The sequence below is a fragment of the Sphaerodactylus townsendi genome, linkage group LG02, assembly GCF_021028975.2.
Source record: "Sphaerodactylus townsendi isolate TG3544 linkage group LG02, MPM_Stown_v2.3, whole genome shotgun sequence".
NCBI classification, from domain to species: domain Eukaryota; kingdom Metazoa; phylum Chordata; class Lepidosauria; order Squamata; family Sphaerodactylidae; genus Sphaerodactylus; species Sphaerodactylus townsendi.
In genome coordinates, this window is record NC_059426.1 from 174,683,415 (window position 1) to 174,709,863 (window position 26,449).

A 26,449-nucleotide genomic window follows, 5' to 3' on the forward strand; every position below is an offset into this window, starting at 1 on the left:
GCTTCTGACCACCGCTGGGCGACTCCCAAGCCAAGCCCAGCAGCCTCTACCGAAGGACCACCTCCGAGCTTGTCAGCCAGTCTGGGATTGTGTCTTTTACTGCAACGAGGGACCGGGTCATCTAGCCGCCAACTGCCGAAAAACAGAAATAGCCAACCGCTCTGACCGCGCAAGACCCCATCTGCCAAGCCACCTACCCAGCGAAATTCACGCCTGTGGCATCGCTGGTAGCTCGTCTAAAGGCGGTTACCAAAGGCGAACCCAGTGGAGGGGAAGCAGCTGTTTTGCCTCTCTTCAGCCCCCATGGATATGGAGTTCGACTCCAGATCTCGCGGTGAGTGAAGGCAGCTGGCCCCATTACGATTCAAAAGCCGTTTCTGGCCAACCCCGCTTAAGCATACTGCGTATTATAGCCCTCAGCTCCTTGTAGATTCTGGGTGCTCCCATTTGTTTAATCTCTTTGACCTCAGGTGGCGAGGCAGTGAACTCCTGGTTCCCTGGAGCCGAGAGTCCCCCTGGCTAAGTTTCTTCCATACCCGCTTCACTCCAAATGGACGGCAGTCCTCTCGGGGTCGGAAGGGACCGGCCCAGTTCAAAAGCGCTTAACCGGTTCTCCTCGCTGCAGCTGACCATTGGGAAAAAATTAGTTTTATTCTGGCGCCGGTGGCCAAACACTCCATAGTGCTGGGCATGCCATGGTTGTTTGTTGCATGAAGACGAAATTCATTTTGGAAAGAAAGGATCTTGAGGAATTCACTGACCCTCCCTGTGGAGGAACACATGAATTGGAGGGAAAACTCACGCTTCTCTGTACATAACCCCTCTTGGCTTCATCCCAGCGATGCGGCTCTAATTGCTCCCGATTCTACCCGACATTCCACCCGGCTTACAAGATTTAGCCAGAGTATTTCAGGAGCAAGAATGTGATCAATTGCCACCCCATAGAGACACTGACTGCAAAATGCATTATTACAGCCAGAGAAACAACTGCCCAAAGGTAGAATCTACCGCATGAGTCCCAATGAGGAGAAGGAACCCCGTTGCCTTCTTAGACAAGAACCTCGCATTCAGCGGGTTCATACAGTGAGCTACCAAACACACACATGCTGCTCCTGCTTATTGTTTTGTTAAAAAAAAAAAAGGATGGGTCTTTAAGGCTCTGCCGCAGTTACCGAGGACTGTCAATGCGGTTTCCCTGTCCAATAAATACCCTTTGCCATTAATCAAGGACCTTTTTTTAGATGCCATTGTTGGCAGCAGGGGCGCATTTTTTACCTAAGTTGGACTTAAGAGAAGCTTACTACAGGGTCAGAATTGTGGAAGGCCCCATATGAACATTTGACTTGCATTTAATACCGAAATTTGGACAGTTATGAATACTTAATAATGCCATTCCGGGTTAAGAGTGGAGGCCCCCAGACTTTATGGCCCTTATCAGCGAGAGTTCTCCATGATTTATTATATACAAGGGGGTAGTGGTGTACTTAGATGACGTTTTAATTTATTCACAAACCATGGAAGAGCATGAAGCATTGGTTAGGGAAGTATTGAAAGCGGCACTTGCTCCAACAACTCCCTCTTTGCCAAACTTTCTAAATGTTGTTTCCACCAAACCTCTACTCGACTATTTGGGTTACGGATCTGCGAGGGGCTAAAAATGGATCCTGCTAAGATTGGCGCTTGGTCCTCAATGGCCTGCCCTACCAATCGAAAGGAACTCCAATCTTTCCTAGGGTTTGCTTCAATTTCTATGCATTTGACTTTTATACCCCAATTCGCTGAACTGACTCTCCCACTCACAGACCTCTTACGCACTAAGGGTAAAGATCCACAGGCTGCTGCAGGCCGGGCCCCCTTTCCTACAGGTCTAAAGAATGTCCAGACAGCCTTTCAGCTTTTAAAATGCGGCTTTACTACCGAACCTATCCTGAAACACCCTGACCCAGATCTTCCGTTTGTGGTTCACGTGGATGCCTCCCGGACAAAGCACTTGGGGCAGCCCTGTTGCAGAAGAAAATAAAAGATGATAGGCTGGTACCGTGTGCTTATTTATCAAAGAAATTATCCAGTGCTGAGCTCAACTGGACTGTAGGGGATAAAGAGACTATGACCATCAAAGTAGCACTTTCCACTTGGCGCCACTGGCTGGAGGGGGCTAAACACCCCTTTCAAGTTTGGTCGGATCACAAGAACTTGGCCGCCCTCTCCACCCCCCCCCTCAAGATGTCCGCCAAAACAACTCCGTTGGGCCGATTTCTTTTCTCGTTTCTCTTTCACTGTCCATTTTTTTTCCCGGAAAAACCAATAGAAACTGGCTGATGGCTCTCACGCCTACCGAGGGTGGAGCTGCCTTCGCCAGGATATTCAGCGCACTGTTCTCTCCCCACTCCCAATTGGGGCTGGCTGTCACCCGATCTCAGGCGTCCACTCCTTCTTCTCCACCCATTCCCAGCCACAAATGGTCTCTCACTTTCCTCACGAGGGAACTTCGAGGAGGCGGGGCTGCAGCGAGTACCGCCAGCGGAGGAAGAGTGACTCCCAATTGCGCCCTGGAGGAATGGTGTTTGGCGGCGAGGGGATTGTTAGTGCGTGCCTCCCCCCCTCCGTAAACCAGGTTCTGGGAGGCCTGTCAATAAAGTGATGCCCTTTCGGCGGAGAACATTTTAACTTCCTAAAAACTCTGCATTTGGCCCGCCCGTCCAATTTTGGTGGCCTTGGCGATGCTGCCGCAAAGGACATCGAAGACATATATATTAAAAGGTTGCTCTGTACTTGATGCGAGGAAGCCAAGAGCGTTCGGGGAAAACCCATGGTCTGTTTGAAGCCTCTCCCGGTGGCGCTCCCGCCCTGGGAAGTCATCTCCATGGATTTTATTCACGGATTTGCCAGAGAAAGTCCAAGGGCAACGCCGCGGTCTTGTGGGTGGTGGTGGACTTATTTTCTAAACAAGCCCATTTCATCCCATGTGCTTCCATCCCCTCCGGCTCCCTAAGTTAGCGCGTCTGTTCATTCCAGCATATTTTGCTCGTCTACACTCCGCCCGTTAAGGTGGTCTCCGACCGCGGGCCCCAATTCATTTCAAAGTTCTGGAAAGCTTTTCTGGGTTTTGTTGTTGGGGGCGGCCGTGGCCGATTCCGCCCCCTACCACGTTCAAAGTAGCCCGGTGGAGTCAGAGAGCGAACAAGAACCCTGGAGCAGTAGTTACGTTGTTACACCAACTACCACCAAGACAATTGGATGCGGGGAGTTAATTCCGTTTGCAGAATACGCCTATAATAATGCGGTTCATAGCTTGGTACAAAAAAAACCCCGCCGAGGAAATTGTGTCTGAGTGGGATTCCTTCCCTCCGTTGCCGCAACTACCTGCCGGAGCGTTGAATCCCTCCGGAGTTTCAGCAGTGTATTTCTTCTCTGGCGAGGGGTGGAAAATGGTCCAGACTGCCTTACAACAGGCTGAAGACTCCCAAAAACTGGCGGATAAGCACCTTTCAGATTTCCCTTAGTGTGTGGAAATACCAGATTGTATTTGTCTACCAAAAATCTCAGAGACGTGCATAAATTTTTCAAAACTGGGCAAAAGATTAGGTAGGACCTTTTCAGATTACTAAAGTGATTAATGATGTCACTGCCCGATTGGACTTGCCCTAATTCTCTAAGTAATATCCATCCTGTCTTCCATTCCAGTTTGCTCAAGGAGGCTCCCGTTTCCGATACCTAACACCAGCGCAGCCAGCGGAGACCCGACTACTATAATTGATGGCCACCAAAGCATTCGCGAAATTGGGCAGCCATCCTGGACTCTCGTTTTAATCATGGCGCTTGCAATATTGAATCTCTTTGGGTGGGATATTCCTCTGGGTATAATCAATGGGTTTATTCCGAAAATATTGACGCCCCCGCCCTCATTTCTGCTTTCCATCGCACCTTTCCGCACAAACCTGGGGGGGAGAAGTTTTTTTTAAGGGAGGCAGAGTGTAAAGGATTCAATGGTGTTGATGAGCGGGTCAGCCGCCTGGCCTTGACTGCATTCCACAACCCGGGCGATGGGCCAGCATCTGCGGCGGAGACCTTATCTCTGCGAGAGAGATGAGAACTCCGTTCCCATGGGAATCCGGGAGGGGGGATGGGATGGACAGAGTTATAACCTGTGCCTCTGGCGGGAGCTTTTATTCCTGCTGCGTCGTTAATGCATTGGAGCTTTCTAGGATGTCTGAATAAACGGTCTTTTACACCAAAAAAGCCTTTTATTTCTGCTTCTATGGAATTCCTTACACCCAGCTGGTTGGAGTTATTGGAGAAAAGAACCCAGGTTTTACTGAAACAAGCGTGGCTGCCACCATATGACGACTAAGGCTGAGATTAAGCTTGGGAGAGCCACTCTTATCCCACCTCCGTCCCGGGTCCTTTTCCCTCCTAATGACTCCAGACCAGCTGATTGTTCAAGGATTTATTGTAAAAGTTCAAAACAAAGAAATGAAACATAAATGCAGTAAGAGATTGCTCAACTGGTTACATTCCTTTTGGTTCTCTGACCATGTCTCAAGATGGAATTCAAAAACCTTTGTTTTCCCCTTCTCAGGAAAACTCTGTTCAGGCCATGAGGTAACTTAGGCCTTTGAAGTTTCATCCTAGCACCTCTGCATAGTTTCCTGTCCTCCCTCCAGGAGATCAAAAGGCAAAGATGCTTTTCACAGTCATATGTGACTTCCCTTTACTGTAGGGATAGCATCATTCCATGACACGCCCCTTTTTGAGATGAAGTCTGTAAACACCATATTCACATACTTCAGCTTCCTAATAATACTGGTTGCATAATATCACATGTCTCTAGCTAATACATAGTTCAGCTAACTATTTTCCATCACAGTTCCCTTTCCACTTTCTCTACCCTCCCACATATTATTTTATAAGCCCATTATCGTGCCCCTACTGCAGCATCTTTTATTCCACGCTGAAAAGCCCAAATCTTCGGCTTCTTTTCCATCACGAAGATAGCGTAGTTTTGTTGCAGAGTGCAGCATTTCCAGGGGATTTGCTCTCAAAACCTGGCACTGATCAGGCTTCAAGCGACAGGCCAGCACGATGCCGGAAGGATCCTTTGACAGACACTCTGCAAGGGAGCTGCGTCTTTTCCAAAATAATGCGTTCCTTTCTCTTTCTCTCTCTGGCTTCACGTGATGAACAACTGCAGCACCAGTCATACCCTCTGCACAGGCGTAATTCCAGCGCTGACAAACTGAAGGAACGCAGACAGTAGTAGGATCCAAAAATTTTAGTAACAGGTTCCCATGGTGGTGGGATTCAAACAGTGGAGTAGCGCCAATGGGGCTGGGCGGGGCACGACGGGGCGTGGCCGGGCATTCCGGGGGCGGGGCATTAATAATTTCTCTGTTATTGTAAAAAAACTCTTACTGTAAAAAAAAGTTCCTAATTTCCAGCTGGTATCTTTCTGTCCATCATTTAAACTCATTACAGCAAGTCCTATCGTCTGCTGCCAACAGAAACAACTACTTCTCCTCTAATTGACTGCCTGTCAAATACTTCATACTTTCAAATACTTCATTTTGTTTGTAGAAATCAAAAGAAGGATACTTTCCTTAAACAAGGAACTTTACCATATTTCTAAAACATGTCTTTAAAACAGCCCAACAGGGAGAATTATCCCGTTTTCTACCTTCGCTAACCAGCCACATAGGAAACAACAGGACTTTATGATTTTTGGACCTAATGGAATTTCTAACGGAAAAGCAGACCCAATTAATAACCCCCTCTCGGCACACACAAATGATTAGTAACCCACTCTCGGGAACTGGTGAGAACCTGCTGGATCGCACCTCTGAACGTAGACCCAAAACAGCTCAATAAGGCCTCGTCCGCGTGTTAAAATCAAAGCGAGGGGAGGTTTATGTGCATTCTATCAACTTAATGGCCCTAACCGCAAACAACTTTATAATGCAAGAGGGCTCTTAGCCGCAAGCAACTCTCGCCAGGCATCTGAATCCACAGGACGTTTAGAGCCATTTTTTGTATATGAATACGCATGGACAAATGCATTAAGTGCTTTTTATGGTAACCTATTTTTTAATTCATGCACTCCCCTGCCACTGTCTGTTAACACAAACAGGCCGTGTAAAGAAAAGTGAAGAAATGCACTCCACTTCGGGCTACACCACACAACTGAGCTTCTATGAAACCTCCACAGTCATTCTGAGACGTTTGTCCATCACGAGGAGGAGGAGGAGGAGGAGGAGTTTGGATTTATATCCCCCCTTTCTCTCCTGTAAGGAGACTCAAAGGGGCTTATAATCTCCTTGCCCTTTCCCCCTCACAACAAACACCCTGTGAGGTAGCTGGGGCTGAGAGAGCTCAGAAGAACTGTGACTAGCCCAAGGTCACCCAGCTGGTGTGTGTGGGAGTGCACAGGCTAATCTGAATTCCCCAGATAAGCCTCCACAGCTCAGGCAGCAGAGCTGGGAATCAAACCCGGTTCCTCCAGATTAGATACACGAGCTCTTAACCTCCTACGTCACTGGAGGAGGAGGAGGAATGAACAAAAGACCGAAAGAACGAAAGAAATAATTTATATTTATACCCCCACCTTTCTCTCCTGTAAGGAGACTGAAAATGGCTTACAAGCTCCTTTCCCTTCCTCTCCCCACGAAATATACCTTGGGAGGTAGGTGGGCCTGAGAGAGTTCAGACAGAACTGTGACTGGCCCAAGTTCACCCAGCAGGAATGTAGGAGTGCAGAAACACATCTGGTTCACCAGATAAGCAACTCAAGTGAAGGAGTGAGGAATCAAACCCAGTTCTCCAGGTTAGAATCCACCTGCTCTTAACTCCTACACCACGCTGTGCCATCACACCTCTTCCAACACCCATAGCTCTCTCAACACCCATCAAACAAGTCTTGTCTTCTGCAAGAGCTTCCAGTCAACAGAGAACAATCAAATGGTCATTACACATCCTGGCAGGAACGAGACACCTCGGAAGGAACAGAGATTTGGGAATCTGCCAAATAGGAAAGGCGGGAAGAGAAGAAATGGCCCGCAGGATGGTGGGCTCACAGAGGCAATAAGTTCCCGGGACGTGAGGGGAACCACGTACATTCCAAGAAGTTCATTTTTTTGACCAGAGCGGCGATGCAGAGGAAACGGCGCTGGCTACTACACACTTGGTTTTAAGTCTTACGTGGAGCCTAACACAGGGCCACTTGCAAGCTCAAAACCAGACACAAATTAATGGATGACGGACAGAACATTGGAACATTATGATTAAAGAATTCATCCTAGAATAACTACACTCAGGGCATGTTTACAGAGAAGGGACAAAATATTTTGTGTGTGTGTGTGTGTGTGTGTGTGTGTGTGTGTGTGTGTGTGTGTGTGTGTGTGTGTAGTAGTAGTAGTAGTAGTAGTAGCAGTAGCAGTAGTAGTATGTGGTATATATGTAGTGTGTGTGTATTAGATAGATGATAGATAGATGGATGGAAGATAGATGGAAGATGGATGGAGGATGGAGGGATTAACGGATGGAGGGATGGATAGATGACAGACAGACAGACAGACAGACAGACAGACAGACAGACAGACAGACAGACAGACAGACAGACAGACTACTATCAAATCCCTGCTCTGCCATGGAAGCATGTTGGGTGACTGTGGGCCATTCTCAGATTAACCTATCTTGCAGGGTTGTTGTGAGAATAAAACAGAGGAGAGCGGAATAATGTAAGCTGCTTTGCATTCCCGTTGGGGAGAAAGTTGGAGTATTAAAAAGTAAGTAAATAAATAAATAAAACACAGGCCTACTTTGAAAGGTTGTTGTTCCTCGTGGCAATGTACGCCAGGCCCTTTGAATACTGAAATAGTATGTAAAATTTTTGTAATTATGCAAGAAATGCCCTTGTTTCTCAACCACCTTTTCTAGATAGAATGGTGCAAAAGCGAGTGATTTTTCTTTAAGAAGCTCAGCCAAGAATACTGTCGCATTTTAAGGGCACACTAACGTATTGTGTTGAATGGCTGGAATTATGTCTCCCAGCTAAAAATAGCTGTTTATGTGATCCACCTCACAGATTCCTGTGAGCAAGTCCAGAACCCTGAGTTGGACGCTCAGGCTAAGGGGTCTGCAACCTGCGGCTCTCCGGATGTTCATGGACTACAAATCCCATCAGCCCCTGCCAGCATGTAGACTGTGAACATCTGGAGAGCCGCAGGTTGCAGACCCCTAGGCTAGTCCCATCTCATCGGATCTCAGAAGCTAAAGAGGATCGGCCCAGGTTAGCATTTGCATGGGAGACCACCAAGGACATTCAGGGTCGCTATGAATAGACAGGGAACGGTAAACCACCTCTGAAGGTCTCTTGCCTCGACAATCCTATGGAGTAGCCGTACGTCGGCTGTGACTTGACAGCTCTTTACATACCCAACCAAATCTACTGAAGGTAGCGTCTTGTAATGGTTAAGAGTGGTGAATTTGAACCTGGAGAACCATGTTTGACTCTCCACTCCTGTACATGAGTGAGCGGATTGATTTCCCCGCTCCTCCACATGAAGCCTGCTGGGTGACTCTGGGCCGGTCACAGTTCTCTCCCAACTCTCTCAGCCTTGCCTGCCTCACAAGGTGTCTGTTGTGGGGAGGGGAAGAGAAGACGATTGAAAGCTGTTTTGAGACTCCTGACAGAAGAGAAAGGACGGGCTATAAATCCAAACTCCTCCCCCTCCCTACAGCAAAGGTGGGTGGGATCCAGCAGGATTCCTCCACAGGTTCCCAAGAGTAGGTTACTAATTATTTGTGTGTGCCGAGAGGGGGTTACTCATTGGTGGTTTTGCCACGTGATTTTTGCCTTAGTCACGCCCCTCCTCTCAGCAGTAGCGCGCAGAACTTGAAGCAGTCTAGCAGGAGGTGCACCGGCGTGCGTGGCAGCCTGCGCCTGCGTGCATTCGTTTCCCGCCCAAGGACCGGCGCAGCGGCTGCGTCCTTGCCACAGCCCCGTCCAGGAATGCCCCGCCCCAGGAATGCCTGGCCACGCCCCTTATCGTGCCCCGCCCATCCCCATTGGCGCTACGCCACAGTTTGAATCCCACCACCATGGGAACCTGTTCCTAAAATTTTTGGATCCCACCACTGCCCTTACCCCTTGGTCTTGGCGGAATGGTCCATGCTCGAAAGCTGCAATGTTCAAGGTTCAATTCCCGACATCTGCACTTTTAAAACAATTCTCGGGTGCAAAATGTTAGGAAGGGAATATCTGCCTAAAGAGAATATCTGTTTACTCAGCAAGTGAATAATATGTGCAATTTGCTGCCGGAAGATGTGAAATTTGCAGGAGAGAAAGGGGGGATATAAATCCAAATTCTTCGGAGCTCTCTCAGCCCCACCTGCCTCACAGGGTGTTTGTTGTGAGGGGGGAAGGGCAAGGAGATTGTCAGCCCCTTTGAGTCTCCTGCAGGAGAGAAAGGGGGGATAGAAATCCAAACTCCTCCTCCTCTTCTGCTTCTGCTTCTTCTGCTTCTTCTTCGATTGGTGGTACAGTCAGCCTTTCCGTGTGATCTTAACACCCATGCAGGAACATATAGGGGAAGACAGTCCTTCAGATGCCTCAATTCCCAAACCACGTAGAGCTTTAAAGGTCAAAACCAACGCCTTGAATTGGGCTCAGGAGCCGATCGGTAGCCGGTGTAATTGCTGAAGTATTTTATTGTCTTCTTTCTATTTGTGTTTCTGTTATAGTCTGCCTTTCTCACGGGCGATATGCGCCCAATATCAGGCCCCGACCAGCACTCTAGCCACATTGTCCTGCACTAGCTGCAGCTGCTGAACACTCTTCAAGGGTAGCCCCAAGTGGAGCCCGTTGCAGTAGTCCAGTTTCGATGTTTAAAAAGGCATGTATTTCTGTGGCTAGATCAGACGGAACTGGGAATGTGTGCTATCTCCCCCCATTTTTAAAGGCTACTTCCCTTCCTTCCACACTCTATCTTTAGAACTGGTCTATTGCTTCCAATACAGCCTCCTAATATATTTTTTAATGAGTAGGACCAACAGCGGTGCATGAAAAGGGCATTTAGAAAAATTATGCGGAGCTGTGTTCGTTCCATACATTTGCTTTTGTGCTGTTGTCCATTTGAGAAAGAGGGCGGGAGGGAGAGGAAAGCGATAAAAAGGCCTGTAGGCTTTGAAAACCATTTGAGTCATTTAGAAAACGTTACTTAATCTTTCCTAAAGTACAGACTCCTCGTTCTTTTGACACTCCTGCTGATTTTCTTGGAAGACGAGAGGGAGACTTCTGCTCTTGTTTGGGGGCGCTCTCTTACATCGGCTCCCGTGTATGCTGGGGATGATTAGGAAAGGAATTGATAATAAAACTGCAAAGTTTGTCATGCCCTTATATAGAGCCGTGGTGCGTCCACACTTGGAGTCCTGTGTTCAGTTCTGGTTGCCGCATCTCAAAAAGGATATTGAGGAGATAGAAAAAATGCAGAGAAGGGCAACGAGGATGATTGAGGGACTGGAGCACCTTCCTTATGAGGAGAGGCTGCAGCATTTGGGACTCTTTAGTTTGGAGAGGAGACGACTGAGGGGGGATATGATTGAAGTCTATAAAATTATGCACGGGGTAGAAAATGTGGACAGAGAGACATTTTTCTCTCTTTCTCACAATACTAGAACCAGGGGGCATCCATTGAAAATGCTGGGGGGGAAGAGTTAGGACTAATAAAAGGAAGCACTTCTTCACGCAACGTGTGATTGGTGTTTGGAATATGCTGCCACAGGAGGTAGGGATGGCCACTAACCTCGATAGCATTAAAAACGGCTTGAACAGATTTATGGAGGAGAAGTCGATTTATGAAACTGCCAATCTGCCAGTCCCTCTTTGATCTAAGATTACCGTGCCTTCAAAAGCAGACCAGGTGCTCAAGGGCAGCAGCAGCAGAAGAGCCATTGCTTTCCACATCCTGCATGTAGCAGGCTCAAAAGGCACCTGGTGCAGGCCCACTCACTGCAGGTAGCAGAGCGCTGGACTAGATGGACTCTGGTACAGATCAAGCTGAAACATTCTCTTATGTTCTTATGTGTACAGTGCATTAGGAAGAGGAAAACCACGATGTTCACATTACAGGTATGCGTCTCCAAAACATCTCCTCGGAGGGTTTAATTTGAGCCCTGGAGCCGTTTTCAGTACTTCAGTCAGGAGAAGACGGACGCGGAGGTTTGCTTATCAAAAGATGGTTCGGAAAAGACGGGCGCAAGGAGGGCCAGAGATCACATTTCTTAGCACGCTGTTTTTAGCTTATTGTATTGTTTTATTACGTTCATATGTGTAAGCCCCCTCAAGTCCCTTTGGGAGATGGGCGGGATAGAAATGTAACATACAAATAAATTAAATAAATAAAAATAAACTGGATTTGAGACAAAGGAACTAAGGGAACGCACAGCCGTGGACTCAGAGAGTGGCTCCACCTACTAGCCGAAGTGCTTACTGTTTATCTAGATGATTGACTGTTTTGATATAAGGCTGCAGCATAGGTTTCCAACGATAAAGACAATATCAGTTTCTCATGATCTGAGAAACTGATGGCTCTGAAACAACCCACAGAGTTGAGATAGAGATAGAGTCTAAGTTCTGCGTATGTTGAACTTTGTTCTTGCTGAAGTGTTCTGTATAGCCTTATAGACTTTTGTAACCTTGCAACTGCTAAAGTAAAAACCTTCCTATGGAAAGAACATCTTGAGTGGAGAGTATTCTTTTCCAAGTGTGGTAGAAGGTTGCAGTGAGTGCAAGAAGACTATAGACCTTCTCACCTTACCCAAGTGACTCCACTTTAAATCCTGCTGATACAAGATTCCTTGGTACAAAAGACCGATAAGTAGGTTTGCCAGAACTGGGTTTCTAGCTCTGGAATCTGCGGCATCATGCCCGATTTGGCCCTGGCATTAGGGAAGCAAACGGGGGGGGGGGGCTCCTTAAATTATGTACGGCATTCTCCCACGCTAAGGCCCCTCCCCTTGGCATCCCATCCTGGCACCTCTTGGGGACAGTCAGTCATAAACTTCTCCGGCTAATGAAATTTCAGTGCAATGTTTTGGTTGAAAGGAGTGTTTAGATAATTAGGAAAGGAGTTGATAATAAAACTGCAAGGATTGTCATGCCCTTATATAAAGCAGTATAGATGCGTGCCGCGCAGGAGTCCTAGTAATTTCAGTTCCTGAGTAAAAGCTACACATCCTCAAAAGGATATCCGAAGAGAGATAGAAAAGAGAAGTGCAGAGAAGAATTAGACGCTTGAGGAGGATGATTGAGGGACTGGAGCACCTTCCTTATGAGGAGAGGCTGCAGCGCTTGGGACTCTTTAGTTTGGAGAGGAGACGTCTGAGGGGGGATATGATTGCAGTCTATAAAATTATGCATGGGGTAGAAAATGTTGACAGAGAGACATTTTTCTCTTTCTCACAATACTAGAACCAGGGGGCATCCATTGAAAATGCTGGGGGGAAGAATTAGGATTAATAAAAGGAAACACTTCTTCACGCAACGTGTGATTGGTGTTTGGAATCTGCTGCCACAGGAGGTGGTGATGGCCACTAACCTGGATGAAGCTTTAAAAACGGCTTGGACAGATTTATGGAGGAGAAGTCGATCTATGGCTACCAATCTTGATCCTCCTTGATGTCAGATTGCAGACCAGGTGCTTGGGAGCAGCAGCAGAAGGCCATTGCTTTCACCTCCTGCAGGTGAGCTCCCAAAGGCACCTGGTGGGCCACTGCAAGTAGCAGAGTGCTGGACTAGATGGACTCTGGTCTGATCCAGCAGGCTAGTTCTTATGTTCTTATGTTCTTATTAGATGAGACCGTTGCCGCACTTTGAGCATTTTTCCTTTTCTCTCCATTGTTTTTTGAAAGGACCAACAGGCTCAAACTTCCACGGAAATATTTGCAGGCTGTTAGGATTCGTCGTCATTTATCCCATCTTGTTTTCTTCTGAGCATTTGCAGAAGCCGGAGGCTAAAATGGGCCGAATCTTTTATTTATACGGGCGTTTTGTTTGTTCTTCGAGACAAATGAATTACTGGAGTTTGGTGATCTGCAGCTACAGCTGTGGGGTGTGCGTGATAAACCCCCTCCCCATTAAATATGGACTCATTCCACCACCACCCCCTTTTCATTGTTTTGCCTTCTGCATTATGCAATATGAATGCTAGTCTGCCCATAAATTTGTGATACCGTTTCTGAACACAGAAAGTCAAAGTGCTGCGTGCTGTTTTATTCCCTTTGTAAAATAGGAATGTTGGAAACGAGTTGAACAGGGGTGGACCTCTAAAACGAAGGTACTGGGTATGAAGTAGAGGGCAGGAGGAGATTTCAGCCGCGTGCGTCACAGGGGAAGGCCGGGTCTCGACAAAATTAATCTATCTAGTCCCCCGGGGTCCGGTTTCTGCAGGCAAAGCTCGGGACTGTGCCGAACTGCAGCTGTTTCTGCAAATGAAGCTCTGAAGTGCGGTGCTTTGAAGAGTTCTGCCGCAAGTCCTATTGAGAATCGGGTCAAATGATTTCATCCACAAGTTCAACAGGGGACTTAAGAGGCCATCTAGTCCAACCTCCGGCTCCGTGAAGGAAATCCAAACTACTACGTTCCTGTTTAGTTTCTTCTTCAACAGTTAACAGCCAAGGGGGCGACTGGCTCGATGGTTAAACAGCCCCTGGCATTAGGACGTATCTAATCTGGAGGAACCGGGTTTGATTCCCAGCTCAGCCACCTGAGCTGTGGAGGCTTATCTGGGGAATTCAGATTAGCCTGGGCACTCCCACACACGCCAGCTGGGTGACCTTGGGCTAGTCACAGCTTCTCGGAGCTCTCTCAGCCCCACCTACCTCACAGGGTGTTTGTTGTGAGGGGGGAAGGGCAAGGAGATTGTAAGCCCCTTTGAGTCTCCTACAGGAGAGAAAGGGGGGATATAAATCCAAACTAATAAGCATAAGCATAAGCATTTTATTGTCATTGTGCACGCACAACGAAATTTACAGCAGCATTCCTCGATGCACACAATTTCAGACTCATACATCATCCTCACTTCCCCTTCCTCCACCCATCCCTACACAGCCCCAAATACATCAATATGAAGCAGCGGAGTTTAGCATAGCCACAGCTCTAGAGTAGAAGCTGTCTCTCAAAGGCCTCTTTGTCCCTAGTTCTGAGAGCCCTCTTAATAAACTTCGTCCTGCCAGATGGTAACAGTTTGAAAAGAGGAAATTATTGCTGGATGGGGGCAAGGTCCCTCTCAAATTATTTTATGGAGCTTTATTTTAGGCTTCCGGGAATTATAGATTTCTTCAAAGGAGGGAAGAGGGCATGCCCGATAATCCTTTGTGCAGTAGTGATCACCCTTTGGAGCGCCCTTCCACTATTACGCATACACTGTGCAACTGGAGAACCATACACAGATGCAGTGAGGTTCAAGACACTCTCTATGTGAGCACGGTAAAAGGACACCAAGAGGATTTTCTACATCTAGTTGTTTGCTTCGTAAAGAAGTCTCAAGAAAGTACAGTCCTTTGCTGGAGCTTTTCTTAACCACCGCATGGCAAACGTCTGTAAATTTAGGTCAAGTCCTCTTTAATCATAACGCCCAGAAATTTAAAACTCTTCTTCTTCTTCTCTTCTTCTTAATGCTTGATGGAAATTTCCCTTCCTGTAAGCGAAGCCCCAGAGGGCTAGTCTGGAACGGCAAAAAAATAGACCTTTGCCACCTTCCGTGGGATGGCCTTTCTGATATTTGAAAAGCGAGATGGTGTCTCTTTCTCCTCTTCTCTGGCGTAAGCATATCTCGTTCCTTCAGCTTATTTTCCAGCGTGATGTACAGTTAAGAGCGGTGGACTCTGATCTGGTGAACTGAGTTTCATAGAATCGCAGAATTTGTTTCCCCCCTCCTCCATACAAAGCCTGAAGGGTGACCTTCAGCCAGTCATGGTTCTCTCAGAACTCTCTCAGCCCCACCTCACTAGGTGTCTGTTGTGGGGAGAGGAAAGGAAGGAGCTTGTACAACTCTGCCCCTCACGGACTACAATTCATGGATTACAATTACAATTGCCCATGCTAGCAAGGCCTGTTGGGAATCATGGTCCATGAACATCTGGAGGGCTAGCAAGGCCTGATGGGAATCATAGTCCATGAACATCTGGAGGGCTAGCAAGGCCTGATGGGAATCATAGTCCATGAACATCTGGAGGGCTAGCAAGGCCTGATGGGAATCATAGTCCATGAACATCTGGAGGGCTAGCAAGGCCTGATGGGAATCATAGTCCATGAACATCTGGAGGGCTAGCAAGGCCTGATGGGAATCATAGTCCATGAACATCTGGAGGGCTATAAGAGCCCACTGTTGGGAATCATGGTCCATGAGACATCTGGAGGAGCTAGCAAGGCTCTAGAAGCTGGGAATCATGGTCCATGAGACACATCATGGAGGAGACTAGCTTAAGGCCTGTTGGGAATCATGGTCCATGAACATCTGGAGAGGAGCTTAGCAAGGCCTGATGGGAATCATAGTCCATGAACATCTGGAGGGCTAGCAAGGCCTGATGGGAATCATAGTCCATGAACATCTGGAGGGCTAGCAAGGCCTGTTGGGAATCATGGTCCATGAACATCTGGAGGGCTAGCAAGGCCTGTTGGGAATCATGGTCCATGAACATCTGGAGGGCTAGCAAGGCCTGATGGGAATCATGGTCCATGAACATCTGGAGGGCTAGCAAGGCCTGATGGGAATCATAGTCCATGAACATCTGGAGGGCCAGAATTGAATACCTCTGATTTATAGTGAGTGCATTCAACATCCAAACGCACTTATTGAACCACTGTGGACTGTCACAAAACATCCCACTGGCCAACAAAGATCATTCTTGGATGGACCTTCTGAGAGGTTGAGATACTCAGCAGCTGTTCTCCAGGGTCACATAGGAGATCATATAGAGTTGGGAAGGGACCCCCCCAAGGACTGCATCAAGTCCAACCCCTGCACAATGCCAGGAACACACAGTCTAAAAGACACTCCCAGCAGATTAGAAGCTACGCATGGACCTCCTTCTTTTTCTTCACAACCTCCAAAAATGGAGACTCCACCACACTCCAGGGTCGTGCATTCCACTGTCAAACAGCCTGGCTGTCAGGAAGGTTTTCCTGATGTTTAGGTGGAATCTCTTTTTTCCTTCACCTTGAACCCACTACTTCGGGTCCTAGTCTCTGGAGCAGCAGAAAACAAGCTGGCTCCCTCACCAACATGACATCCCTTCAAATAACTCAACGTGGCTATCATGTCATTTCTTAACCTTCTCTTCACCAAACATCCCCAGCTCCCTAAATCTCTGCTCGTAGGGCATGGATTCCAGACCTTTTACCGTTTTGGTCAACCTCCTCTGGACCCGTTCCAGCTTGTCAATAACCTTCATGAATTGCGGTGCCCAGAACTGCACACAACATTCCAGATGAGGTCTAACCAATGCAGAACAGAGAGGTACGATTACATCCCAGATCCTAGTCTAATACTGTAACCATATAACACCCCTGAACATCTCTTTCCTCAAAAACTGTACAGGGTCGCCACAAATCCACTGCGTCTTGACCGCACTTTTCACCACCATTTCCATTTCTGTTATTTTTCTTCATTCCCACTTCTTCATAAGAACATAAGATGCATAATTTCATAGACTTCAATCATATCCCCCCTCAGACGTCTCCTCTCCAAACTAAAGAGTCCCAAACGCTGCAGCCTCTCCTCATAAGGAAGGCGCTCTAGTCCCTCAATCATCCTCGTTGCCCTTCTCTGCCCTTTTTCTATCTCTTCGATATCCTTTTTGAGATGTGGCGACCAGAACTGAACACTGTACTCCAAGTGCGATCGCACCACGGCTTTATATAAAGGCATGACAATCCTTGCAGTTTTATTATCAACTCCTTTCCTAATGATCCCCAGCATAGAGTTTGCCTTCAGCATCTGGAGTGCCTTAAACTCAGCTATAACAGGACTCTGGTAAGGCCGAAGCATTTTGCAGTGGGAGCTGTTTTTTCACATGTCTCGTTTGAACTGGGCTGCTCCTCATACAAAGCACGCAATGACTTTGCAAGGGAATCGGCCCAGTTTCAGAGATGCCACACGAGGGAAAAGGCCCACTGGAAATTGCTAGGGTTACCAATTTTCAGTAGGGCCTGGAGAGCTTCTAGAATTACAATTGGTCTCCAGATAATAGAGATCAGCTCTTCTGTAGGAAATAAACAGCTTCAGGGGGGTAGACTCTATGATATACCATGGTGTCTAGGCAAAACTGAAGTCCTAGAGTGACATGACGTCCCTGCTGAGCTCCCTCCCCTCCCCAAATTAGGAAATAAACAGCTTCAGGGGGGTAGACTCTATGATATACCATGGTGTCTAGGCAAAACTGAAGTCCTAGAGTGACATGACGTCCCTGCTGAGCTCCCTCCCCTCCCCAAATTAGGAAATAAACAGCTTCAGGGGGGTAGACTCTATGATATACCATGGTGTCTAGGCAAAACTGAAGTCCTAGAGTGACATGACGTCCCTGCTGAGCTCCCTCCCCTCCCCAAATTAGGAAATAAACAGCTTCAGGGGGGTAGACTCTATGATATACCATGGTGTCTAGGCAAAATTGAAGTCCTAGTGCAACATGACGTCCCTGCTGAGCTCTCTACCCTCCCCAAAAATTCCAACCATCCCCTCAGATCTCTCTCAAATCTCTATTTCCCAAAGCCAGAGTTGGCAAAACGCTGCCACCAATTTCAATCGCCCTCAGTCCTTCCCTGCCCAGTAATTTGCGAACGACGCACGCAGATTCCGGCCAACAGAAAATTACACCAAAACTATAAAAAATATATATATATAAAGTCACAACAGGTCATTTCCTGGCTGCTACGAAAATGAATCACTCCTCACCGGATGCCAGCTCGGTGCTTGGAGAAACAAACAGTGCCAGGCCGTTCCCAGAAAACTAAAGCACGCTCCTTCCACCTACCCTGGGGCAGCTACCGAGCACCCGCTGTCACTAGCTGAAAACCTCCAATGCAGAAATAGTCTACTTGGACAAAGAGCCCTTTGTTGCATTCCGCCTCTGAGAGGTAAAATCCTTCCGCCAAACTTCACATACACGCTACAGGGGTCAGTGCTATCAGTCACAGACCAGGAAAGGGATTTGGGCGTCTTAGTTGATAGTTCCATGGGAATGTCAACTCAATGCATGGCTGCTGTGAAAAAGGCAAACTCCATCCTGGGGATAATTAGGAAAGGAGTTGATAATAAAACTGCAAGGATTGTCATGCCCTTATATAAAGCAGTGGTGCGACCGCACTTGGAGTCCTGTGTTCAGTTCTGGTCGCCACATCTCAAAAAGGATATCGAACAGATAGAAAAGGGGCAGAGAAGGGCAACGAGGATGATTGAGGGACTGGAGCACCTTCCTTATGAGGAGAGGCTGCAGCGTTTGGGACTCTTTAGTTTGGAGAGGAGACGTCTGAGGGGGATATGATTGAAGTCTATGAAATTATGCATGGGGTAGAAAATGTCGACAGAGAGAAATTTTTCTCTCTTTCTCACAATACTAGAACCAGGGGGCATCCATTGAAAATGCTGGGGGGAAGAATTAGGACTCATAAAAGGAAACACTTCTTCACGCAACGTGTGATTGGTGTTTGGAATATGCTGCCACAGGAGGTGGTGATGGCCACTAACCTGGATAGCTTTCAAAAGGGCTTGGACAGATTTATGGAGGAGAAATCGATCTATGGCTACCAATCTTGATCCCCCTTGATCTGAGACTTCAAATGCCTTAGCAGACCAGGTGCTTGGGAGCAGCAGCAGCAGCAGGCCATTGCTTTCACCTCCTGCATGTGAGCTCCCAAAGGCACCTGGTGGGCCACTGCGAGTGGCAGAGTGCTGGACTAGATGGACTCTGGTCTGATCCAGCAGGCTAGTTCTTATGTTCTTATGAGGAATTCTCGGTTCCAAAGGTACAAGGAAAACTGTGCAGCGATTCGTTTATCAGGAAATAATCTGCCTAAATGGGATTTCAGATACGGAAAAAAGACGCCATCCGATCCTCCATGTATAAGAGCAGAGATCTGTATTCTGAAATCCCATTTAGCTTTAAAAGGGGCTTGGACAGATTTATGGAGGAGAAGTTGATTTATGGCTACCAATCTTGATCCTCTTTGATCTGAGATTGCAAATGCCTTAACAGACCAGGTGATCGGGAGCAACAGCCGCAGAAGGCCATTGCGTTCACATCCTACATGTGAGCTCCCAAAGGCACCTGGTGGGCCACTGCGAGTAGCAGAGAGCTGGACTAGATGGACTTTGGTCTGATCCAGCTGGCTTGTTCTTATGTTCTTATGTTCTTATTCTCAATGCCCTGTTTGTGCTCTGTCCAGAAGTATGTGGTTGGCATCCACTGTACATACAATGCTGAGCAAGATTAGGGTTGGCAACTCGAATTACAACTGATCAGAGGCGTGTGGGGGAAATGGTGACTGGGGACAAAACCTCCTCCCATGGCGCCCCCATGGATCGTGGAGCTCCGCCCCCACATGTCACTTAGCCCTGCCCCCTTTATAGCCCCGCCCCTGCATGCCGCAGTAACCCCCTACCCTGCTGCCGGCTCCTGCCCTCCCCGGGGCCTCGGGAGGGCAGAAGTCTGCCTGCAGGGAGCCCGAAGAGGATGAGATGGGCGTGGCTGAGGGAGGCCCAAGTCAGACAAGGCAGAAGGCATCTGGTCATGTTGGGAGCCAATTTTGCGCCCCCCCCCCCCCGTGACCGGATTCGTTGCACCCGGGGACATGGGTTCCCCACGTCCCCAGGCAGCTACGCCTCTGCACCTGATCGCCAGGTGATATAGACCAGCTCTTCTGGAGAAAACGGCAGCACTGAAGGGTGGAGTCGATGGCGTTATACCCCACTCAGGTTTCTCCCCTCCCCAAATCCTGCCCTTCTCGGTCTCTGCCCGCCAAATGACCGGGAATTTCCCAACCCACAGCTGGCAAAGCTACACCGCCGGTCAGGGCTAGGAAAGCCAGCCAGCGTGGTGTAGCGCTTGAGAGTGGAGGGCAACGTGAAAATTGTATACATTGCATGAATTTCATTTCACTTCGACTTGTTGCTTGATAATTGTGGTAATCTGCTGTTGTGGATGTGTGTTGTTGTTTTTAAGAACATAAACGCGTGATGCAAAAGACATCTACTTGAGACCCTGAAAAGCAGCTGCCAGTCTGAGCAGACAATACCAACCATGACAGACAGCCTCAAGTGCGTTCCTGTTTCCTTTCTTCTGATAAGTCGAGGAACGCTGTGCTATAGAGAATGTCTTAACCTACTGCATCTGTGTATGGTTCTCCAGTTGCAGTGTCGGATAGGAAGGCGCTCCAAAGGGTGATCACTACTGCACAGAGGATTATCGGCTGCCCTCTCCCCTCCTTGGAAGAACTCTATAATCCCCGAAGCCTAAAGAAAGCCCAAAATATTCTGAGAGACCCGTCTCATCCAGCACACTCTCTTTTTGAACTGTTACCATCCGGCAGACGATACAGGTCTATCAAAACTAGGACAAAGAGGCTTAGAGACAGCTTCTACTCTAGAGCTGTGGCTATGCTGAACTCCGCGGCTTTGTGTTGATGTGTTTGGGGCTGTGTAGGGATGGGTGGAGGAAGGGGAAAGTGAGGATGGGGTATGAGTCTGGAATTGTGTGCATCGAGGAATGCTGCTGTAAATTTCGTTGTGAGTGCACAACGACAATAAAATGCTTATGCTTATGCTTATAAGAACATAAGAACAAGCCAGCTGGATCAGACCAGAGTCCATCTAGTCCAGCACTCTGCTACTCGCAGTGGCCCACCAGGTGCCATTGGGAGCTCACATGCAGGATGTGAAAGCAAGGGCCTTCTGCGGCTGTTGCTCCCGAGCACCTGGTCTGGTCCCTTTTTCTTTGGTTTTTATTGGTCTTTGGCCGTATTAAACTATGAAATATACTGTACAAATATTGTTATGCTGCTCCTCTTTTGTCTTCTTGACTCGCACAGAGACATCCTGGCCAGGATTTATTTCTGGAGCTTCTGAGTTGGGGCTGATGCTCTTTCCTGAGCTGAAGGAAGCACCCAGCCCTTTTCCTGCTTAAAATCAAGACGCAAGACTTCTCGCTTGCATGCCTGCCGGGGCCATCCTCTGAGGATAACCGCCGGCTGGGGCCGTGGTCAGTGGCAGAGAATCTGCTCGGCGCGCAGAAGGTCTCAGGTTCTATTCCCGGTATCTCCAGTCAGGAGCAGCAGTGGCGTAGGAGGTTAAGAGCTCGTGTATCTAATCTGGAGGAACCGGGTTTGATTCTCAGCTCTGCCACCTGAGCTGTGGAGGCTTCTCTGGGGAATTCAGATTAGCCTAGGCACTCCCACACATGCCAGCTGGGTGACCTTGGGCTAGTCACAGCTTCTCGGAGCTCTCTCAGCCCCACCCACCTCACAGGGTGTTTGTTGTGAGGGGGGAAGGGCAAGGAGATTGTAAGCCCCTTTGAGTCTCCTGCAGGAGAGAAAGGGGGGATATAAATCCAAACTCTTCTTCTCTTCTTCTTCTTCTTCTTCATATTATTGTCTACTCGGACCAGCAGCCGCTATCCAGGGTCTCAAATAGACATCTTTCGCGTGATGCAAAAGATGTCTACTTGAGACCCTGAAGAGCGGCTGCCAGTCTGACAATACCGACCATGACAGACAGCCTCGAGTGCGTTCCTGTTTCCTTTCTTCCGATAAGTCGAGGACTGTACAAAGCTCCTCTGACACCATCATGAGCGCATGGCCCAAACCATTAACAGCCAATCGGCAGCACCCTCGTACCACTATGTATGCCGGGGGCAGACGTCTGTGCCCCGCCCGGCGGACATTCACCTATTTGCACAAAATCTGTCCCTGTCTTTTAAGACCGACAGGACGCCCGCCCGCTGATGGGACGACTTGTCGTTCTCTCATCCTGCTCTCACGTGTTTCCTGTAGAAACTGTGCTTAAAAAAAAACAAACCAACCAATAAAAAGACAACTCCGTTGTTCTGAGTTTCCACTATAGGGAATTGCAGCAACGGAGCCAAAAGCTGTTAATTAGCAAAATGGACAGCGTTAAAAGAGAGAACGGCACAGGGGTTTTCGATGCCAGGCGGATAAACCACCAGCTGTCCTTGAGCAGAGGGTCCGACAGCCTTGTTGATACATTGCCGCAAACCCAAAAGGAAGCCCAGCAGCCGTCTAGCCACACTCCTCCCAGGATGAGAGTTAGCGGCGCTCACTTCATCAGATGCAACGGAAAGAAAACAATCTCCTGCCTAATTATTCTGAAAAATCCAGAAGGCAAAAATGTTGGCAAACTGAGGGGAGGGGTATGTGGAATAGTTGTCCGATTCAAAACATTATTTATTGCTCGGGGGGATCAAGTCACAGCTGACTGACTGACTGACAGCAGCACCAGAGGGCAGAGTTCACCTGTGTTGTGCCCACGGGCGTTATGGTGCGTGCCAACACTGTCCCTGGCACCTGGAAAGTATTAAAAAATCTGAGGCCAGCCAAGCCTAAGAAACATGGACTGTATATATAGTGACACAAGGCAATGAACTAATTGGTATATGTAATTAGTTTGAGCATAAAGTCAATAGATAATTCATACACCGTTCATAAAGACTTCCCTCTGTGATACACCTCTGAAGATGCCAGCCACAGATGCAGGCGAAACGTTAGGAACAAGATCGACCAGACCACGGCCACACAGCCCGGAAAACCCAACAGAACCAAAACTCAAATACTTTCTTTCCTTATTAGACTTTCCCACATCCCGTTACCTTGTAGTAAATATAAACCGTCATTCAACTCAGAAGTAAATCCATAGTAAACCAAGCGCAAGGTAAACCCCTCCACCAGCAACCTCGGGAATAAGGCTTCTGATGTGCCCTCCTGTCTCTTAACAGCCGTGCGAGGAAAATAAATTCAGAAAGGGCAGCTTTTTCTCCCAGCTTGAAGTACCACTTTGTTTTCTCGTGATCTTGCTGGTTTCCCGGGCATCTGTTCGAAGGGCACTGCCGCAACGGCAGAGAAGGGGGAAAGTTGCTAACCTTTCTCAAGCAACCACCGAGGTCAGAAGGCACAGCAGCAGTGCCCCGGAAGATGCCAACCAAAACAAGGGCTCCGATGGCAGGAGGGTTTTCTGTTTATTATCTGCCGACATTATGTTGCATGGATTATAATAATAATAACCATAATGACTGTCATTGGCGAGATACCTGGTGATGGCAGGGTACATGAAAAAGAATACTAGAATTACTAAATACCATGATTTGATCATTGAGATTCAGCAGGTGTCATGGAAGATGCTATCGCAAGCATCTTTGCCTTTTGATCTCCTGGAGGGAGGACAGGAAACTATGCAGAGGTGCTAGGATGAAACTTCAAAGGCCTAAGTTACCTCATGGCCTGAACAGAGTTTTCCTGAGAAGGGGAAAACAAAGGTTTTGGAATTCCATCTCGAGACGTGGTCAGAGAAGGATCTCGGGGCCATGGGTTCCCGGAATGGGGACAAAGAACCAAAAGGAATGTAACCAGTTGAGCAATCTCTTACTGCATTTATGTTTCATTTCTTTGTTTTGAACTTTTACAATAAATCCTTGAACAATCAGCTGGTCTGGAGTCATTAGGAGGGAAAAGAACCCAAGACCGAGGTGAGATAAGAGTGGCTCTCCCAAGCTTAATCTCAGCCTCAGTCGTCATAGCAGGTACGGCACAAACCAATCAGGGCAATATCTCGTGGAACTTTCAAACCTGAACGGGCAAAGTGTTGGTATATAACACACCGGTTGTCACAGTGATTGAGGAGAAGGAAGTGACCATTGTCGGCACAGCAGTACCTGGTGACAGCAGGGTCGCTGGAAAAATACATGAGAATGTGTATTGTCGAAGGTTTTCATGGCCGAAATCGTTAGAGTGTTGTGGGTTTATTTAGTGACCTTCTCATGTATAGTGTTGTGGGTTTTCCGGGTTGCGTGGCCGCGTTCCAGTAGCATTTTCTCCGTCCTGACGTTTCGCCTGCGTCTCTGAAGATGCCAGCCACAGATGCAGGCGAAACGTCAGGAGAAAATGCTACTGGAACGCGGCCACGCAACCTGGAAAACCCACAACACTGTACATGAGAAGGTCACTAAATACCAAGATTTGAAAATCAAGATTCAGTGACTACGGCACAAGCCAGCTGAGGTCATCCCAGTGGTCATCGGCACCATGGACCCCATCCTGAAAACGCCAGGGTGACACACAAAACATCTTCAACTTGACACAACCAACATCCGTCAGATTCGAAAGGCAGCCCTACCGGGATCCGCACGGTACATTACAACCTCCTAGGCCAGTGATGGCGAACCTTTTCGAGACCGCGCTCCAAATTGCAACTCCAAAAACTCTATTTTATTTAAAGTGCCAAATATTGGCAATTTAACTAGAATACTGGAGGTTTTAGGTGCATAGAAAAAACATTTGGCTCCAAGGCGCACGTTACTCGGGTGTAAGCTTGGTGGTAGTCGGCGGCTTTGCTTTGAAGCAACCGTGCAACGCTTCGAATGGGTGAATCACAACCCTAGGAGGGTTTACTCAGAAGCAAGCCCCATTGCCAGCAACCGAGCTTACTCCCAGGTAAAGGATCGTGCTTTAGTTCTTCCCATGAAAATCAGTAGGGTTTAACAGCGCTTAACAGGGTTCCCTACACTGCTTCCCCAAAATTTAGGTTTAATGCTAATAATATCCCTGAAATAATCACACTGTTATCACATGATGAACTCTGTGCACCCGTGCCCACAGAGAGGGCTCTGAGTGCCACCTCTGGCACCCGTGCCATAGGTTCGCCAGCACTGTCCTAGGCCTCGGGGTGAGGCTCGAATCGTAACAAAAGGCCAACCGCAACCAGCTAAATAATTGGCAGCTGTGAGATTACACAAGATTAAAACAATAACAATGCACCAAATGTCACAAACTGCTGTGCTTTTTTAAACTCTTCGACGCACGGCTTAGGACCATCTCTGAACCTTCAACGCATGCAGTTTGCTAAACATTAAATAACTTTGCAAACTTTTGATGCACCACTTTTAGGGGGGGGTGTGGTGCAAAGAAGAGAAGGTGTGGGACAGGTGCGGTTTTTAGTCATTTGGGCCACAAGCGGACAGGAGCAACACGACCCCACACTGCTGAGCATCCCTATCGGCTCCGCCGGATTTGCCTTCCCTCTATCCTTTTCTGTATCCGCCGGTTTTGGCCCGGGATGCTTTCCCTGCAGCGCAGGGGAACTTCCGCCTGCTGCAGACCCTGCATGCTGGCACGCGACGGTCCCAGCGACAAGAGCAGCCTGCACCGGACGGATCTGCGGCCTGCTTCCCCCGGGCGCAGAGAGGGGGGGGGTCCATTTTGTACACGTGTCAACAGAGAGAGGATCCATTCTGTACACGTGTCAGCAGGCATCTGAACGTGCGAACGCGGCGGAAGCGCTCGGAAAGTGCGCTCCGGGGTGGCAGCCTCCGCAGCACCCCCCGTTCCCAGGTGGGCGAGCACGGCCTCCCTTTCACACGTGCCCGCGTGCGCACCCCCGGGCCAGAAAGGATCGGACGGGGGGGGGGGGACAAACACGATGCACAAGACGTATGCGCTTCCTTCCTCCCTTCCTCCCTCCCTCTCCCACCCCCCCACCCCAGGATCTCCTCCGACCCCGTCCCCAATTGCAACCCCCCCTCCCCGGCCGCTTTGCGCAGTTGTGTGCAAAAGACAGACGCGCGCACAAGGCAGGCGCGTGCATGAGAGATCCAGGCGCGGGGTCGGGGGTGGGGGGGGGGGCTCTGCTGTAGCTTTTCCCAGCTGCACGGGCTCCCCCCCCCATAAAAGTACCCCCCACCCCGCGCGCGCCGGCTCCGACGCCCCCCTTCCCCTCCCCTCCCGCGCCGGGCTTACTTTTCTGGCTGGAGTAGTCCGGGTAGTAGCCATAGTAGCCGGTGATGCGCAGGATGCGGTCCTCGATGGTGGCCACGCCGTTGGGGGCGGCCTGGAGGTCCATGCGGAGGGGCGAGGGGGGGGGGCAGAGCTGGAGCCGAGCAGGAGGAGGAGGAGGAGGAGGAGGAGGAGGAGGCGGCGTGGTGCGAAGCCCGGCTCCTCCGCAGCCTTCAGCCGCTCCTCGCCTCCCTTCCCAGCCGAGCTCAGCTCAGCCCCGGCCGGCGAAGTTTGTGGTGCAGTTTGGGTGCGCACCTAGCGGGGGGGAGGGGGGAGGCGGCGGGGGGACGGACGCGTCGCCCCCGCAGCTCTGGCGCCCCCTCTGGCCGCCGCGGGTCGAGCCCGGCCTGGATCGGGTGGCGAGGAGTTCCGCCGGGGAAGAAAAGAAGTCGTGGATGTTGTTGT

At 48.9% G+C, this 26,449-nt stretch overlaps 1 protein-coding gene across 1 annotated transcript in view; it reads right to left on the bottom strand.

Annotated features, from left to right (window-relative positions):
• Positions 1-26,330, bottom strand: part of SLC35F4 (solute carrier family 35 member F4) — a 205,705-nt gene extending 179,375 nt beyond the window's left edge. The window contains exon 1 of the mRNA XM_048484673.1: positions 26,009-26,330. Coding sequence (XP_048340630.1) covers positions 26,009-26,111 — 103 coding nt within the window. The 5' untranslated portion in view covers positions 26,112-26,330. The remainder of the gene's footprint in view (positions 1-26,008) is intronic.
• Positions 26,331-26,449: the final 119 nt, after the last annotated feature.